This window comes from Trichosurus vulpecula, chromosome 2, assembly GCF_011100635.1.
Source record: "Trichosurus vulpecula isolate mTriVul1 chromosome 2, mTriVul1.pri, whole genome shotgun sequence".
In the NCBI taxonomy this organism is placed as follows: domain Eukaryota; kingdom Metazoa; phylum Chordata; class Mammalia; order Diprotodontia; family Phalangeridae; genus Trichosurus; species Trichosurus vulpecula.
In genome coordinates this window covers 125778655-125796651 of record NC_050574.1, presented here as the reverse complement: position 1 = coordinate 125796651, position 17997 = coordinate 125778655, and the positions used below count along the sequence as shown (strand labels likewise).

Genomic DNA, 17997 nt, shown 5'->3' with positions numbered 1-17997 from the left:
GAACCAACCTATGGGTCTCTTGAGCAAGCTGGGAAGAAGAGATTTGGGGAAGAATAGAGAGAAAGAGGAAAGGCCAGACTGGCCCTGAGCTCCCTAGGAGTTTTATGCCAGCTCAGAGTAGTCTGTGGGGACAGGCAGGAAACAAGCAGCATGGGGGAAGAGAAAGAGCTTGGTCTTGGAAGCAGAAGGTCTGGGTTCAAGTCCTGCTCCTCCTACTGCCTATCTGTGAGACTCTGGGTAAGTTGCTTTCATTCTCTGGGTTTGTTTCCTCATTTCTAATGTGGGGATAATAATACTTGCATTACCTACCTCACAGAGCTGTTGGGAGGAAAGCAACTGGTAAATGAGTCATTTTTATAATTATTACCTCCATGACAGAGCCTTCAGAGCTGTACAATGCAGCCAGCACGGATTTCTGAAAGAGTCCCCAGGGGATCTGGCTGTTAGCTCCACCCCTGGAGCATCCAGATTTCTTCCCCATATCTCCCAGGGCAAGCCTTTTCCCCAGTTACCCACCCGACCCCAGAAATGATCCTCCCATGCCTCCTACTTCACCCTCTCTGAGTCCCTGAGCTGGGCTGGTCCTTCTTCCCCCTACCCTTCTCCCATACCCATCACCCCCTCCTCCGGGAAGCCCGTTCTGATCAAGCATCTGGGCTTCCATCCTACGACTGGTTAGAGAAAGCTAAAGCACCCCCTCCACTCCTCATGGGAAGGGCTAGAGAGGTGGAAGCCCCAGTGGGCCAGAGGCTCACCGAAGCCACCTGGAAGGAGTTGTTGGTGCCTCTGTGGTCCAGGTCATGGCACATGCAGGAGACAAACAAGGCAAAGATCTCGATGTCACTGAGGGAGGAGATAAGACCCTCAGAGGGAGCCAATCCAGCCTCCCCTCGGCCCCTCCCCCTCTCTAAGGAAAGAGGACAGTTAGACTGAGGGAAGAGACGTCTCAGAACTGCAAGGGCAGCCTGAGTCAGTGCCAGAGCCCTGGCAAAGCCCCTTCCTTAGTCCTTTAAGGCCCAACTGCTCCGGGCCCTGCCTCCTCCAGGAAGCCTACCCTGATCCCTCCAGCTAAGAGCGTTTTCTCACCTCAAACCTGTCACAGCACATAGCCAGGCCCTCCCCAGTGCAGGTATCTCATTCCCCTTCTATCATAGTTATTTGTGCACTGGACTTTCCCATTAGGTTGTAAACCAGTCTTGACCAGGGTCTGGATTGAAGCTTTCTTAAGTCTAGACCAGTGATGTCAAATTCAAATGGAAATAGAGGCTGCTAGCCCCTACATAAGGACCCTGCAGGCCCAGACTGGCTTAGTTTTACAATGTAATATTATCTATATTTTATTGTATTTTTATTTATTTTGTTAAATATTTCCCAATGACACTTTAATCTGGTTCTAGCCTGGACACCTCTGGGCTAGACAATCAACAACATGCCAAATGGAGCGCCGATTTGTGGCTTTATTGATTTCCAAGGTAGAAATGCTCACGGTGAAAAATGAACAATTGAGTAGGAGGGGAGGAGCCAGCTCATTGTACCCTGCCCCTAACTCTGCCTGCCTTTTTGCAAGTGCAGGCCTCAGTTTCCTAATCTGTAAAATGGGAGAAAGGAACCAGATCATCTCTAACTCAACTCAACCTGTCTCTGGCTCAAACACTCTGAGTCAGAGGGTCAGGGCTCCGGCCCAGGCTCTGCCCCTCACTCTCTCTATGACCCTGAGTCTCTGGGGCTTAGTTCCCTCATTCCCTCAGTGCAGCTGGGGGTCCTTGGAAGAGGACCTGGGGGCTGAGACCACTCACTCCAGATATTTGGACAGCTCCAGGTTCTTATAGAGCAGGTAGCAAAAGTGGGAGACAGAGAAGGCGTGCATCCAGTTATGATAGGGAGGGTCTCGGTAGCCCTTCTTCACCATCAGGCAGAACCTATATAGGAACTAGGCATCAGGAGGGGACTCAGCACTCTTCACCCACCTCGGGGAAAGTGTCCTAGGTTGTCCCTGCCCTGTTCCCATCCTGCCCTCACTCTGTGGACTTCCTGAGGGCAGCGGGTATATCTCTCTGCTCCCCCCTCATACTAGGGGCTCCCCAAGGCAGGGCTGCACCCCCACACACTAGGGGCTCCCAAAGGCAGGGACTGCACCCCCTCACACTAAGGGCTCCCCAAGGCAGGGCTGCACCCCCACACACTAGGGGCTCCCAAAGGTGGGAGCTGCACCCCCTCACACTAGAGGTCCCCAAGGGCAAGGGATACACCCCCTCACACTAGGGGCTCCCAAGGGCAGGAGCCACACTCTCTCACACTAGAGGCTCCCAAAGGTGGGGGCTGCACTCCCTCACACTCGGGGCTCCTAAGGACAGGGGCCACACCCCTTCACACTAGGGGCTCCCAAGGGCAGGAGACACATACCCCTACACTAGGGACTCCTAAAGGCAGGGGCTGCACCCCCTCACATTAGGAGCTCCCAAGGACAGGGGACATACACACTAGGAGCTCCAAAGGGCAGGAAGTCTCTCCTCCTCCAAACAGAGGCTACCTAAGGATAAGAACTAAATCTCCCCCCACCAGACCCGGAATCAGGGCCAGAACACACACCGGACCAATGTCTGTCGGTCAATCTTGTAGTTGTTGATAAAGTTCATGTCCTGCAGCATACTCAGGATGGCCTGGAGAGCGAGGAGGTAGGGCAGCAGGCTGGCAGCATCACCCCCTTTCCTACTACCCTTTCCCCAGACCCCACAGAACTGGAAAAGACCTCACAGACCACATTTAGTTTCACTTCCTTCTCCCCACTTCCCAGTGCAGGAATCCCTCTACAATCTCCCCAACCAGTAGCTATCCAGACTCTGCTCAGAGCTCCTAACAACAGAATATCTCCCAAGGCAGTCAAGCCCATTGGGAAACAGCTCTAATTGTTAAGAAATTCTTCCTTCCATGGTGATGAAATGTGCCTACCTATTTTTATCATTTTCCCATCGGTTAGTCCTAGTTTTTCCTCTCTGGAGTGTGGAGCAAGGCTACTCCCAATGTCGCAGGACAGACCTTCTATGGCCCATTTCTTACATCCCTTCTCTGGGAAGTTCTTCATTTCTAAACCGAGTCCCTCTTGTTACACATCTCCTGTGGCAGGTTGGGACCACCCATCAACTGGGCCTGAAGGAGGGGTGAGCTCACCATGGAGGTGTCATCCTCAGGGAGAGAGCGAGGGGTGTAGGTGAAACTGGCAAAGTTGGAGTCAATAGCTGAGACTGGCTGAATCCCATCTCCGAGGAGTTTGTCGTACTCGTCATCAGAGACCTAGGAGAGACAGAGCTTAGGGCACCCAGGACCCCTTTCCTCGTCCATCACACCACCACCCAACTGGGGCGGGCACCAAAGTGTATAAACATCCTCCTCCCTCCCTAAATACACCTCAGCCAACTACATGGAGGGGAACAGTGATGTTCTTTGGGGAGAGACCTGGGTTTGAAACTCAGCCCTAACAGTTAAATCACCTACATTTAAAAATTTTATCTAATTAGGTTCTCTTACTAGGTTCACTAGTTAATGAATCCAACTGAGTGAACTAGTTAAATAAACCTAATTAAAGTTTTTCAAACATAGATGTTACAAAAACCAAAAACATCAATATCTTTTTTTTAACCTCTCTGTGCCTCGGTTTCCTACCTATAAAAGGGGTTCAATAATCCTTGTGGCATGGAATAGTGGAATGAGTATTGCATTTGGCTTCAGAAATGTTACTGCCTATATGTCTCTTGGGCAATCTCTCTCCCTCCCACCCCAATCATCGCCCTTTAGTCCGTTCATCCGTAAAGGGTTGGAGCTGGACAGGTTTAAAGTCCCTTCTGGTTATAAATCCCATAAAGTAAAGATAATAAGTTTGCTCAGTGGTTATGTGGAAGTGAGGGTGTAGCAGACTTCCTGATTGGCCAAACTCCTCCTAGAATCCCTAACTACCTTCAAAGCTCAGCTCCAATGACATCTCCTGCTGCTGTTGGTGGTGGCACTACTGCTGTTGCTGCTGAGTTGGGTCTGACTCTTCTTAACCCCACTTTGGGGTTTTCTTAGCAAAGATATTGGAGTGGTTTGCCATTTCCTCCTCCAGCTCATGACACCTCCTACATGAAGCCTTTCCTGGTCTCCCCAGCTACCAGTGTCTCCCCCACCAAAAAACTCCCACAAATTATCTCGTATTTATTTTGGATGCATGTATGTGAACGTGTCGTCTTCCCCAAACGAACGTAACCTCTGTCTTGGTATGCCTAGCACCGAGCAAAGTGCCTAGCACATAGTAAGTGCTTGATAAGTGTTTGCCGACTGTGTGAGTGAGCCAAAGATGGTAGAATAGAACAAAGAGACTAATCCTGCCCACGCAAGTTGGTCAGTCTCAAATTCAAGGGGCTGGTATGGGGCTAAAAAGGTCATTCATCCTACTTGGAAATGAGTGCTAGGGACCAGTCTTTCCTGGCTTGGAAAGGATCAAGATGGAAGAAGCCATGCCTGAGGAATTGTGCCTGCGCTGAACTACTGAGAAAGCCTATCATCATAAAATCATATGATTTTATGGGTGAACGGGACTTTAAAGAGGAGGCATTATCAGCTACTTTGCCGCTGCACCCCAAGGACCGCAGGACCTTTCTTTCCGACCTGTAGCTGAAACCTTCTGTGTTTATTGTCCCTCCCATCAGAAGGTGAGCTCCTCGAGGGCAGCGCCTGTCCTGTTTTTCTATCTGCATGCCCAGGGCTCTGCACATAGTAAGTATTCAAAAAATGTTCCACAGCCAGGGGAAGGAAAGAAATGGGGGAGCAGATGCCAGATTAGGGTGTCCAGGTGCTTAGGAATCAGGAACGGCAGGTCATAGGCTCAGCAGTTCAGAGTTACAGGACATCTAGTTCAAACTCCTCATTTTACAGATGAGGACACGAAGGCTCATAAAAGTTAAGTGACTTGCCCAAGGTCACACAACCAGCAGTTTTCTGAGACAGGATTGGAGCTTGCATCTTCCCGACTCTGGTCCAGCACTTCTATCTACTATGCCACCTAGGTCTCTGAGCCCAGGGGGACAGAAAGGCTCAGAGCCTGGAAGTTCTGGGGTCTCGGGGTCTTGGATTAGTGTTCAGGGCTCAGGGAATTTGATTAAGAAGATGAAAGGTGAAAGACCCAAGGTCAAAGGAAAGGTTCCCTAAACTGGCTCAGGGAGGAAGAGTTGGTACCCTGGGCAGCACGGCCCGAGGCACAGGGCAGGATCCTTCACTTTCCATCCTCTGCTCTCTTTTAGAGATGTAGACAAGCACCCACAGGTGCTGTTGTGTTTAAGACTCCTTCCCTCCTTACATCAGGACAGATGTGGGACAAGGGTCAAAGCGTTGGGTTTATTTTGCTTAACTCTACTTATTCATTACAATGGAGGGGTCTTTGAAGGCAGGGAGGGAGTAAAGGGAGGCTGGGAGGGAATGGGAATGTAAAAATAAATCAGTAAAGCCAAACACTGCAGCTAAATCACCACGCCCACAAGTACCAGCCATGTTCTTCCCCTTAAGATGCTCTAGCTGAGCTCTTTTGCCCAGAATCCCAGGGCCAGAAGCAACCTCCGAAGACATCTAGGCCGACCCCTACCCAGACGGGAATGCTCCCCACAACATCCCCAACAGGTGACCCTACAGCTTCTGCTTAAAGAGCTCATTCCCTCCCAAAGCAGGCCTTCACCCTTTCAGACAGCTCTGATCATTAGAAAACATACATAAATGATTGCTATAATAATACCTAATAATAAATACCTAATGAAATCTAAATAAATCATTGATCCATATAAGCCTCATGCTCCCCAAACATGAAACTTAAGCCCCTGTGCCCACCCATCCACACAACACCACTGTATATACAGCACACTGGAGGCCCCCTGCTCAGTCCTCCACTGGTCTCTCCAGACACCAAGCTGCCCTGACTTGACTGTCCTGCATTCAACGTCCTAATGCAGCCCCTAACTCCTTATGGGGTGAGAGAGGCCAGCTGCTCCCTTCTGCTCTCAGTCTCTCATCTACCACCAGTGGATGAGGGATCGGGAGGATCTTACCTTCATGTGATACATCATCATCTCGTTGGCCAAGTGGCTCCGATACTGGGCTTCATTCACTTTCTTGTATAGGAGAGACTGAGGAGAGAAAAGGAGAGACGGCAATGGAGACTCCAAGAGAAGCCAACACCCATCTCCATCCATTCCCCATGACAGGTAGCTTAGCGTGATGGAAAGAGAGCCTGGTTTGGAGTCAGGAGATCTAGGGTCATATCCCAACTTGGCAATTCCTGGCTGTGTGACCTTGGGCAGGTCACTTAACCCCTCTCTGCCTCAGTTTCTTCATCTGCAGAATGGGGCCAATGACACCTAACTCATGGATCAAGGGAGCCCACACATGCGAAGCACTTTATAAACCTTACAAAGAGCTGCATAAATACCAGATGATTATTATGACTACTACCTGTCTCACAGTGTTATTGAGAGGGAAGTACCTTGCAAACACTATATAAATAGAAGGTGCTGTTATCATCATCCCCGCTCCCACCCGGCACATTCAAGAGTAAAGAAAGACCAAAAATACACTAGTACAGGCTTCTCTGCTCAGAGCAGCCTCGTGTTCACTTCCTCCAGTCCCCGTCCAGGCACTGAAGTCACAGAATCCTCCCTCACCCGCTCCCTTGTATTTTACCCCCACCAATACTTGGGAGGGGGAGGGGGAGATTTGGGCCATGCTATTGGAAGGGGAGGCAGGGGACACAGGTGTCTGAACTCCAGCCAACAGCTGGCCCCATGCACAGTGATACTCTCTTAGGGCTTTCACCCAAGAGGCTGGCCCGGTGGCAATGTGACCCAGGACAAGGGTAGGGGCTTAGGGAAAGGAGGCTGAGATGGAGACTGGAGGAGGGATGCAAAAGCCCACAGATGGTGCTTCCTGATTTTGTCTCTCCTCATGGCCCCAGGAGATAGTCAAGGCAGGGGATGAGCCCAGAGTCTGAGAGATGGAAGGGGTATACACACACACACACACACACGCGCTCGCGCATACATACATACACATAAATGCATGTAAACATATATGTGGAACTATAGATGAGAGAAAAAAGCAAAAGATATCAATAAAAACCTACTTTTCAAAAAAATAGAGGCTGAAAACCATGATGTGTGTCTATAATCTCTGCTACTGCGGAGGCTAAAGCTGATGGATCTCTTGAGATCACGAACTCTGAGCTACATACAGTAGGGCTAAAGCCAATTGGGTGACCACAATAAGTCTGGCACCCAAATGGTGAGGCCCTTGGGACTGGGGTGCTACCATGCTGCCTAAGGAGGGTCAAACCAACCCAGGTTGGAAACAGAGCAGGCCCAGGTTTTCGTGAGTCCATGACTGTCCGCTGCATTTCTAGCCTGGGAGAGATAGGGAAACCCAGACTCAAAAAAGGGGGGCAGTGAAGGCAGAGAGAGGGAGGGGAAGGAAGGAGGTAAAGAGAGCCACACAAAAAGAATTGGTTTTCTAGCCACACCTCTTTCCCTGACGAGGTTCACCTTGGGTACCATCTCCTGCAGGAAGCCTGCCCTCTCTCCCCAATTATCAGAGGTCTTGTCCTCCTCAAATACTGTTTATTCCCTTATCCATTTACATGCCTTAGAATACAGCCTTCTTGGGAGACTTTCTTCTGTCTTTAATCCCCTAAATCCAACTAATAAATTATTTAAGTTACATAAGGAAATTAATAAATGTTTGTTGACCTACATTCCTCCCCATCCTGTGGTTGTGAAGTTGACCGTCGAATCCAAATGTAGAACATTATGTTTATCTCCATGAAATTCCATCTTATTAGCAAATATCTACTAAGGCCTAGAGGGGTTGCGATCTGTACTCTTGGAGGGAATGGCCACACTGAGGACATCACCAGTCCCTGACACATTAAGGGTTGCTGGACTAGGCTCAACATTCTAACCTCGATCTTTTTGGATTCTGACTCCTCCATACTCTGCCGTAACTGTTTGCTAACCCTCTCAGCTTTGAATGGATAGACTTGCTATCTATGTCTTACTCAAGTCATTTTAAAAATGTTAACAGTCCTGGGCCAAGCAAAGATCCTTGGGGCACTCCACTAAAGACCTAGCTAAGAGCTAAAAGCTATTTGATAAAATATAGCTAAGTGCTATTTGTAATATAATATAATGTAATGTAATATAATGTAATTATAAAATATAATATAATATAATAATATACATATCGCTAAATAGCTGAAAGCTCTTCATAACTACTCTCTGTCCAGTCACATGACCAGTTCCAAATCCATCTACTGGTCAGACCAATGTTTCTCAACCTGGGGTTTGTAAACTTTATTTTTAAAAAATATTTCGATGACTGTTTTTCGATATAATTGTTTTTCTTGCTAGTCCTGTGTATTTTATTTTATGTATCTACAAGCATTATTCTCAGAAGGCATCCTGCCAAAGGGTCTATCACACAAAGAACCCTTGGTCTGGACTCTATTTCTCCAGCTTTGGAGACTGGCACAAGAAAGAGGGAATTGGAGGCCCCGAGAGAAGAGACTTGTCCAGGATCACACAAAAGGGTCAGCAGCATGGTTGGGACTAGTTAACAGGTTTCAGCACTCTTAGTTTAGAGGACAGCCTCGGGTCTAGATGACGAGAGGGATAACGAGTTATGCGCCCTGCCTCAGAGTGTCAGGAGTAGAGATGATGCCGGGGGTCCAATCCCACCCTGGGCCCCGAAATTACAAGGGACAGGAAAGTAAGGTCACAGGAAGGCATAAAGTAAGTGCTTAATAAATGCTTATTGACCTGTTGACTTGATCTGAGGAGGGCTGAGTTTCCTCCCTCCCTGGGCCTGAGGGAGACTGGGGCAGGGGGACTTAAAGAACTCAAAGGAGCCAGAAGGGGCTCAGGGCAGGGTCCAGGGCTCACATGAGCGATGCTGATGCCACAGTAGATGGAAAAGGCTGTGGCCAGGTCCTCATCAAACTTGCTGAACCAGGGGCCATTGATCTTGTTCACCAGCTCGGCCACACCAATTACCTCTGGAGAAATGGGTAGAAATAGAGTTGGGGGGGACATCCTCCCTTGTTCCCCTAACCCTCCTGCCCCTGTGGGTCCTAGTGTCCCTGTGGCTCTGACTCCTCGCCCTCCCCACAGTGCCACCCTAGGGGACTGGGCTAATGTTTGTGGTCCTCTGAGAGGCCACACCCACTTCCCTTGGGCTGGAAAGGGTAAGAGTACAACCCACACATACCTTGGTTTTCATTCTTGATAGGGAAGCAGAGTATGTTGCGGGTGCGGAAGCCTGTGCTGTCATCCACACCTCGGTAGAACAGGGGATGTGCATAGGCATCCGGGATATTCAGGATCTGGCCTGTGGTAGCCACGTGACCCGCGATCCCTTGGTCTGCAGGGATGCGGATCTCATAGGTCTGGGCAAACCAGAACAAGAAGAAAGAGGTGTGAATTCCAGGATCTATCATCTAGGAGCTGGCAGCACCCATGCAGAGTCACCCAATCTGATTCTCCTTCCTTATGCATTCCCCTCCAAGGCCCCACCTCCCCAAGCTCTCACCTCATCATCCACAACACCACCATCAAACACCTTGGCCACCAGCTCATTCTGATCCAACAGGAACACGGAGCATCTGTGGGGAGGCCAAAGGATAGGGAAGATCCCTGACCCTCATGCCTGCCCAGCCCTCCTGGGGATGGAGGCTCCGTGAGGGCTAATTATTGAGAGTGTGTGCAGGACTCACAGAGGTGCTCATTGATCTCGAATTAATGACCTCACGGCAAGGAGAGCTGGGCAGCTGAGCTATGGGGGCCGGAAGGCTGCCCCGAGCCATATCCTGACAAAGGCGGGGACCTCAATTCCAGGCTAGGCCTGAGCAAAAGATCCCATCTCAGGCCTCAGACCTCGTGAATCCCCATCTGATTTCCAACTGTACACTAGCTCTGTGTTAGAGGTATCCGAGGGACTTTGGCCCCAGGGCTTTCATCTCCTGATACTCTCTAAATTCCTTAATGCCAGAGATCAGTCTAAATCAGGGGTTGGGAATCTGCAGCCTCGAGGCCACATGTGACCCTCTAGGTCCTCAAGTGCAGCCCTTCGACTGAATCCAAACTTCACAGAACAAATGTGGCCCTCTAGGTCCTCAAGTGCAGCCCTTTGACTGAATCCACACTTCACAGAACACACTTGTTTGGATTCAGTCAAAGGGGCCCACTTGAGAGCCTAGAGGCCACATGTGGCCTCTAGGCCACAGGTTCCCCACCCCTGATAAATTCGCCAAGTCACTGAGACCTTCCTGGACCCCCACCCTACTTGGCTCCCTAGGATCAGAGACTGGATATCCCTGACTCTAATTACATTTACCCTTCTTCTGCACTCACCTCTGTAACAGGATACCCTAGAAAACAGATTTGTGGGCTACAGTATATGGAGTTGGGGGAAGATGGGAGTGATGCCAGTTACAAGTGTCCTGTTATGAACCTGGCATCCACTCTGTCTTTCCCTTGACTCCATACACTACAACCTACAAAAGTCTGTTTTCTAGGGCTTATTCACAAAGGAAGCAGCAGTGGAGGAAGCCTGCCAATTGCTGGAAGGTTGGGGGTTCTCCACCCACATTCCCACTAGATAGCAGCACTTTCTCCTCCCAAAAGGGAGAGGGAATAAAGAGAATTATCAAATGGAGTTCAAGTTTGTCCATTACCCGCCCCCCCCCAGACAACACCCCTCCAGGATTACACATCTTTCACAAGCTGCCTGCAGCCAGCCAAACAAAACAGGTTTTCCTTGGGAGTGTTTGAATTCTGGCCAAGGGATACTACTGAGGGAGAGCTTGTCATTCTTGGAGGAGAGAGAAAAAGAAGGGAAAGGGGGAAGGACAGAGGCAGGCATCTTGTGGCTACTGCCCAAGGCTGCTGCCCTCCCACGTCCTTCCCTCAGCTATCCTAACCTCTCTACTAGGAGACCTTGAGTAAGTCACTAAATTTCTCTGAGCCTGTTTCTTCCTTTGTAAAAGGACTTATCAGGGATTCTTAACCTAGGGTCTGCGAACTCTTTTCAAAATGTTTTAATAATGGTATTTTAATATAACTGGTTTCCTTTGCAATCTCATGTATTTTACTTCATGCATCTAAAAACTTGTTCCTGAGAAGGGGTTCATAGGCTTCACCAGACTGTCCATGGCACACAAAAAGGTTAATAACCCCTGATATGTACTCAGTGGTCCTCACACATCCCTGGGAAGGACCCACATCCCTTCCCCCCAACTCCGGACCACTTCACTCACATCTCTGCATTGCTGAGGTTCCGGGCTTCTGTGATGATTTCTTGGAGCAGGACAGAGACATCATCTGGGGGATGTAGATTCACAAAGTGATGCTGGTATCCAAGGAAACCCAAGCTAGGCTTCTGTGCTAAGGGAAGGGGCCCTGGCCTCCCTCCTTCCCAAGCCTCCCCCCAGCCTCAGCCTCATCCACACCTAAAGCTGACAAAGACAGGAAACTCACCCAAGTGTGTGAAGAGGTTCTTTGCCACTTGGAGAAGAGCCTAGAAGAGGGTGAAAAGAAATGAAGGAAGAAGGAAGAAGCTGGGGGCTAAACATGGTACCTAGAGACTGAAATCTCTGTTTCTTCCTTCATTTCTTCCTTTATGCAGCTCCTAACAGTGACCACCAGAGGGGGCACCAGCACCAAGATTCTAGCCCACTATCCGCTTGCTGAACAATGTTAGAAAAAAGTCATAGGGTGATGTTGCTGTTAGGAGAGGGAGGCTGCTTCTCCCAGGCCCACTGGACAGCATTGTCTTGCCAAACAAGCCCTGCAGTAACAGAAACCCTGATCTGCCAGTGACTCACTGTGGGGCTTTACAGGCACCCATCCCCCACCCTCTACCCCACCCTCTGCCCTCTATTCCCTCATTTTTACAAATGAGATGGTTGAACTCCAGAATTTTTGTCTTTATTAGCTCTAAGATTCTTTTTTTTGGTGCTAAGGCCCTTCCCAGCTCTGACATTCCATGTTCTCAGGTCCCAATTCTGACATTCTGTGTTCTAAGGTCCCAGCTCTGACATTCTGTGTTCTAAAGTCCCTTCTACTTTTGACATTCAGTGTTCTAAGGTCTCTTCCAGCTCTAACATTCTGCTCTGATATTCTATATTCTAAGACCCCTCCCAGCTCTGACATTCTGTATTCTAATGTCCCTTCCACCTCTGACATTCTATGTTCTAAGGTCTCTTCCAGCTCTGACATTCTATGTTCTAATGTCCCTTCCACCTCTCATATTCTATGTTCTAATGTCCCTTCTACGTTTGACATTCTGTGTTCTAATGTCCCAGCTCTATTATCCTCTTAAACTTCTGATCTATATAGCATCAAGAAATTGACCTGCCTAGAACACCTTTGGTCAGACTTAATCATAGGGCATCATGAAGATGAGAAATAGGAGGATAAATCTGGGAAGGATGAGAGAGAGGAGACTGAGAAAAGAAAGATGAGCTTAGAGACGGTGAGGAAGGTAAAGCTGGGGAAGGGGAGGACAATAGGGTAAAAGTGGGAAGGGCGAAGACAGGGGAGGCGAGGCTGGGAAAGGAACACTGGGAGCCAGGGGGGGGGTGCTCACCTGGCACTCACACTTGAGCTTCTGTTCTTTCTGGAAGGCCAGGGTGCTGGTAAGGACAGTAGCTGTGTAGCAGAAACAGTGGAGTATCTTGTGCTCATCCCAGTCCGTGTACCTGCCAGGGAGGGGAGGGTGAGGCTGTGATAGGGAGAGCTGGGGGTGGACACATCAACCAGCAAACACTTATTAAACACTTTCAATATGCCTGGCACAGTGTGGGGATATCACCCCTGAGTCCCCAAAACTGTTCCCTTTCCTCCCTTTAAACCAGGACCTATACTTACCTCTCCTAGGAATCCTTCCTTCATGAGACCCACGCCCAGGTGGGGCACTTTGCTTACTCTTCATCCACTGGGCACCAAGGGCCTCACTTTGCTTATTAGTCATTTATCAAAATGTCTTCCACAGTCTGGAAGAATCTGTGTCCTGGGTCAGGAATCCCTTCCCCATCCTCCTTTCCCTTAGACTGAGGGCTGCCTGAGGGCAGAGGCCATGACTTTCTTCCCTTCCCTCCTCCACCCCCCTACCCCCCACCCATTAGGGCCTCCTAGATTGAGGGCAGGACCATGTTTCATCTCTGGCTCAGGCTTCCTTCCCAGACTGGGAATAGGGAGGGAGAGAATGAGGGGAAGCAGGTCAGTTCCTGCAGGTGACCGTTCCTCCTCACTAAGCCTATCTTTCCAGTCTGTCCCCTTCTTGCCCTCGGCTCTCCCTCTGCTGAACTACAGAGCTCCCCATCAATCCTAATGTGTCCAGGGAAGCAGGGTGATTAGGGACTGTCCAGCAAGGCGCCCGCCCAGGCTAATGGGAGCCGGCTTCTCGCCTAACAAGATTGGTCCCAAATCCTCCAGAGTCAGTAATTCAATCTCATGGCCAGATGATATATCATCAGGAGAGCCAGCAGTGGGGAGCTGGGTAAATCACAGATCCCAGCCTTCAGAGCTCAAAGAAAACTCCACAATCATATTGCCCAACTCCCTCATTTTTCAAATAAGGAAACAGAATCCTAGAAAGGTTAAGCAATTAGTCCAATGTAATATAATTAATTAGAAATGTGACCAAGATTCAAACCCATGTCCTCTGCCCCCCTCCCCAGACAATGGTTTTCCCACTCCATGGTGGGGAGAGGAGGGAAATGTGAAGACGTGGCTGCTCCCCAGGATAGCTAGGGTCAAGGCTTTGGACCAACCTGCCATCTTCTCCATCTCCTTCCCTGTGTTTGTCTGCCCCTGCCCATCAAAGGTCACCATCCCCCTCATCACTCCACACTTCAGTACTATCTATAGGCGTATAGGCAGCGTATCTGGCTGCTAATGTTTGCTGCCCATTCTCCCTGAAGCTGGCTTCCTTAGCTTGCTTTGTTCCCAGGATTCCTGGTCTAATCTCTCATTATCTTTGCCCTAAAACCTCCGCCCTTCTGTTGGCAGCCCCACTCTTCAGCTAACTGATGCAGCATTATAGTCTGAAAAACCCAAGTTCAAATCCTGCCTCGGACACTTAGCTGTGTGACCCTGAGCAAGTCACTTAACTCCTACCAGCTTCAGTTTCCTTATCTGTAAAATGAAGATAATAACAGCACCAACTTGATTTAGTTGTGGAGAGGATCCGTGAGATAACTGATGCAAAGCACTCTACAAACCTCAAAGCACTGTCTAAGCGCCTTGTGAATTCTTATTCGCCCCGTCTGTACAAGCGCGTACACTCTGGGACTCCTCTCTCCCTCTCTTCTCATATCCAGTAAGTGACCAGACCCTGCTGATTCCTCCCCCCCCCCCCCCCCCCCCGCCCCTTCCTCTCTTTCCCCAAGGCCATGATCATTGGCCAGGCCCCCAGCACCACGTTTCAGCTTTTGTTAAACGGCCATCTCTTCACAGGCCTTCTGGCTTCCGTTCACCTCCGCTGCTTCTGCCGCCAATCTGCCCCATACAAACTTCCAGGCTAATTTCCCTTTGCTCCCATCTGAGTGAATTCTTCCTCTGCTCAAAACCTTCCAACAGCCTCCCTTTGCCTATGGAGTGAAGGTCATTCCCCTTTTCTTGGCATTCAAAGCTCATTCTAGCCTTAACTCATGCATTCTACATTTCAGGGATGGCTCTGCTGCTCCCCTGCCCCAGAATATCCTGTGCACCCTTGTGCTCAAGGCCTAAAATGTTCTCCTTTTTCCTCTTTGACTATGGAATCCTGCCAGTCCTTCAAAGCCCAATATCACCTCCTCCAGGAAGCCTTAGCTGATCTTCTGTGTCAGTCATAGCTTTTTCTCTCAGATCTTCCTCTTATGCATTTATCACGTTATAGTTATCTATACTTGTGGCTTACCCCCTTCTAGGATTGCCCTCACTACCTCCCAGCTTCAAAACAATCCACACATCTGTTCCCTGCCCAGATATTTCCTGATATCTCAGACTCGTGATTGGCATTTTTATTGGGGATCAGGCTACCTGCTGGCTATCCTTATCACTGCTTCTCCTGCTCTGGACTCTGAACTCATCCTGTTCAGATGCACCCTGGTCATCTCCCCAAGGCCTCCCTCCCAGATGCCACCCCCAGGGCCCCAACCCCGAACATTCTACCCATCCAACATCAGACTCTCCGAGTCAGAAGGAACCTAAGAGACTGAGGCTCAGAGGAAGGGAGAGACTTGCCCAAAGTCACACAGCAGCTTAGTGCCAGAGAGAGGACTAAGAAGCCAAGTTTCCTGACTCCCAGCCCCAGGGCTGTCTCTCCTTTCTGGTACTTGCTGCCTCAGAAGTAGGGTGTTTGGTTCTAGGTCGCATCCTTTCAGTCCTACCAGATTTGAGCCAGGAGGTCTGAGTTCAAATTCCAGCTCTGAAATTTACTACCCTTGTGACTTTGGGTAAGTCACTTCCTTCCTTGAAACTGAAAACCCCAATCTGTAAAATGAGGAATTTAGACTAAAATTTAGACTTTAAAGCCCCTTCTGACTTGAATGCTGTCTGTTCTAAGGCATCTTTCTCCTCTTCTAGTCTACATCCTAAGGTCCTTCCTTTCCCCCAGCTCTGACCTAAATTCTGGGACCTCACCCTTTCTTGCTTCACTCTGGCTCAGACTCAAAGGTCCCTGGGGCTGCCACCTTGATGTACTCACTAGGTATTCCTAAGCTGACAACTGGACTATAGAGAGGTGTCAGGAAATTGGATGTAAATTGGCCTGAGCAACACACGGAGTAGATAACCAAGTAGAGCAATTCAGGATTATCTACAATTTGTTTATGGGTTTTAGGCAGAAGACGACATGGCCAGTGAGGTCAAACATCCCATGGCCTTACTGGACACAACCTTCTGTGCAAGAAACCACCCAGTATCAACTTCCCACCAGCTGTCCTGCCTCCTCCTTCCTGCCCTCTGAAGGAGGGGTGTTTAGCAATGCTCTGCCCCTCACATCCAACAGGAGGCTGCCACTAGAGGGTGCCAGCCCACATCCTTTTGGAGGGGGGAAGGCAGGGGAATTGGGGTTAAGTGACTTGCTCAAGGTCACATAGCTAATAAGTGTGTCAAGGGTCTGAGTTTGGATTTGAACTCAGATCCTCCCGACTCCAAGGCAGGTGCTCCACTCACTGCACCACCTAGCTGCCCCCCCCCACCCGCCCACATCCTTCTTTAACTTCCCTCCCATCCTCAGCATCTTCAGGTGGCCAGGACTCACGTCTCTCCTCCCTGCTTGTTGAAAGTGCAGGCTAAGGCTACCACCTGATTGGTAGCCCGGCTGATGACAGGGACACAGAGCATGGACTGCAGCTCACATCCCACGAGGCTCTGAAGCTGCGTCACCTCTTCCTGCAGCGTAGAGGGGAGCACAGGTGAGGGGAAGAACCCTGGAAACCTCCAAAGGCAACACCCAACAACAGCTCCTAGTTCTCTGGACTGGGAGTCAGGAGACCTGAGTTCTATTCTCAACTCAACTGCTGACTCACAGTGGGACCTTAGCCAAGTCCTTGGCTGTCTCTTAGGGCCTCAGCTTCCCCTGGGGGAAATGAGAATGAGGCTAGCTCTGTTCTCCTACAGGCAGGTCCGGGAAGCAGTAGGGGCAGGGAAATGGGGGAAAGCATTGGGGATCCTCTGCTGTCTCCTTCCTGGGGGTATCAGGGAGGTGAGGGAATCCCTTCCTGAAGGAAAAGCAGCTCCACCCAACCCTAACTGTCACCCCAAGTGCATGCCCAGGAGCTATCACTCACTGAAGTGAGGTCCTTCAGTGTGATGGATTCCTTGTTCTTCACCACCTGGCCCAGGCACCCCACTGTCATCTGTAAGGGAAAATGATAGGAAGAGGGACAGAAAGACAAAGCATGGGATACACACGGAGTCAGCATGTGGGATATGGGAGGAGGGGATTCTAGGGACAGAAGAGGAGGGTGACTTCGCCTTGGTGGGGCAGGGCTAGGAAGATGCCTCTGGTCCCTTCTTCCCAGCTGTCCCCAAGCAGGGAGCTCCAGGACCCTTTATGCCACAGATCCTCTCCCTTCCTGAAGAGACTTGACTACTTTTAGAACCACCCTATTCATCCTTGGAGAAGAAAAACAAGGGAGACAGGCCCCAGGACACTCTCCAAGAGTTCCTGGAACATACCAATAGATCAGAAAACAGATGGACAGATTCCAATACGTCTTCAAGAAAGAGAGGGCCAGAGAAATGATCAAAGAGCCCATCTCATCCTGACAGCCCTTCCCCCACCAAAGGACTCCTCAAGAGGTCCCAGATGATAAGAAGTTCAAACATTCAGAGACTATAAGATCCTAAGTGGGCTCAATGAAAAAAACCAATCTACCTCCCAAAAGATTCTAAAATACCCCAAATGGTCCTGACAAAGCCCAGTAGATCACTAAGAGATCCCCAAATGTCCCCAGCAGATCCTTCCCCAGGGATAGGGAGCCAGAGACTCACTGGAAAACTGACTTCTTCTCCAAGTACTTTGTCTCCGATGACCTAAGAGGCAGAGCAGAGGGCGAGGAGCATCAGGGAGGGGTGATTAGTGTTAGAGAACAAGGAACAGTAAGCATTGACAGGACCCCCGCCCCCAATTCCTTGTTGCCAAGGATCTCTGAGGATCTCAAAACACTTACCTGACAGGAGAGCTGAAGGTTATCCTCTGAAACAAGGAGGAGGCAGCAGGTTGAGGATTCAGTCTCCTGCTGCAACTAATAAAGGAAGAGGGTGCAAGGTTAAGTCCAGGGCCCCAAACAAACCCTTTCCCATCTACTTAATCAAAGGGTCTCCTGATTCTCCTCCTTAGGGAACCTTCCCTGTTTAACCTATGTCTATGATCTGTCTCCTCCTGGGGCCAAGAGCTGACTCCCCAAATGCACCTGTTGTCTCCCTCCGATCACAGGCTCCC

The 17997-nt window shown here is 49.7% G+C and overlaps 1 protein-coding gene across 1 annotated transcript in view; it reads right to left on the bottom strand.

Annotated features, from left to right (window-relative positions):
- PDE2A (phosphodiesterase 2A) overlaps positions 1–17997 on the bottom strand; it is a 166946-nt gene that overhangs the window by 9102 nt on the left and 139847 nt on the right. The window contains exons 10-25 of the mRNA XM_036744791.1: positions 17726–17800; positions 17547–17588; positions 16841–16909; positions 16312–16442; positions 12652–12763; positions 11541–11580; positions 11321–11384; positions 9595–9667; positions 9274–9451; positions 8949–9061; positions 6069–6146; positions 3169–3291; positions 2590–2660; positions 1797–1919; positions 756–843; positions 368–415 (exon numbers count right to left, since the gene is read on the bottom strand). Coding sequence (XP_036600686.1) covers positions 368–415; positions 756–843; positions 1797–1919; positions 2590–2660; positions 3169–3291; positions 6069–6146; positions 8949–9061; positions 9274–9451; positions 9595–9667; positions 11321–11384; positions 11541–11580; positions 12652–12763; positions 16312–16442; positions 16841–16909; positions 17547–17588; positions 17726–17800 — 1428 coding nt within the window. The remainder of the gene's footprint in view (positions 1–367; positions 416–755; positions 844–1796; positions 1920–2589; positions 2661–3168; positions 3292–6068; positions 6147–8948; positions 9062–9273; positions 9452–9594; positions 9668–11320; positions 11385–11540; positions 11581–12651; positions 12764–16311; positions 16443–16840; positions 16910–17546; positions 17589–17725; positions 17801–17997) is intronic.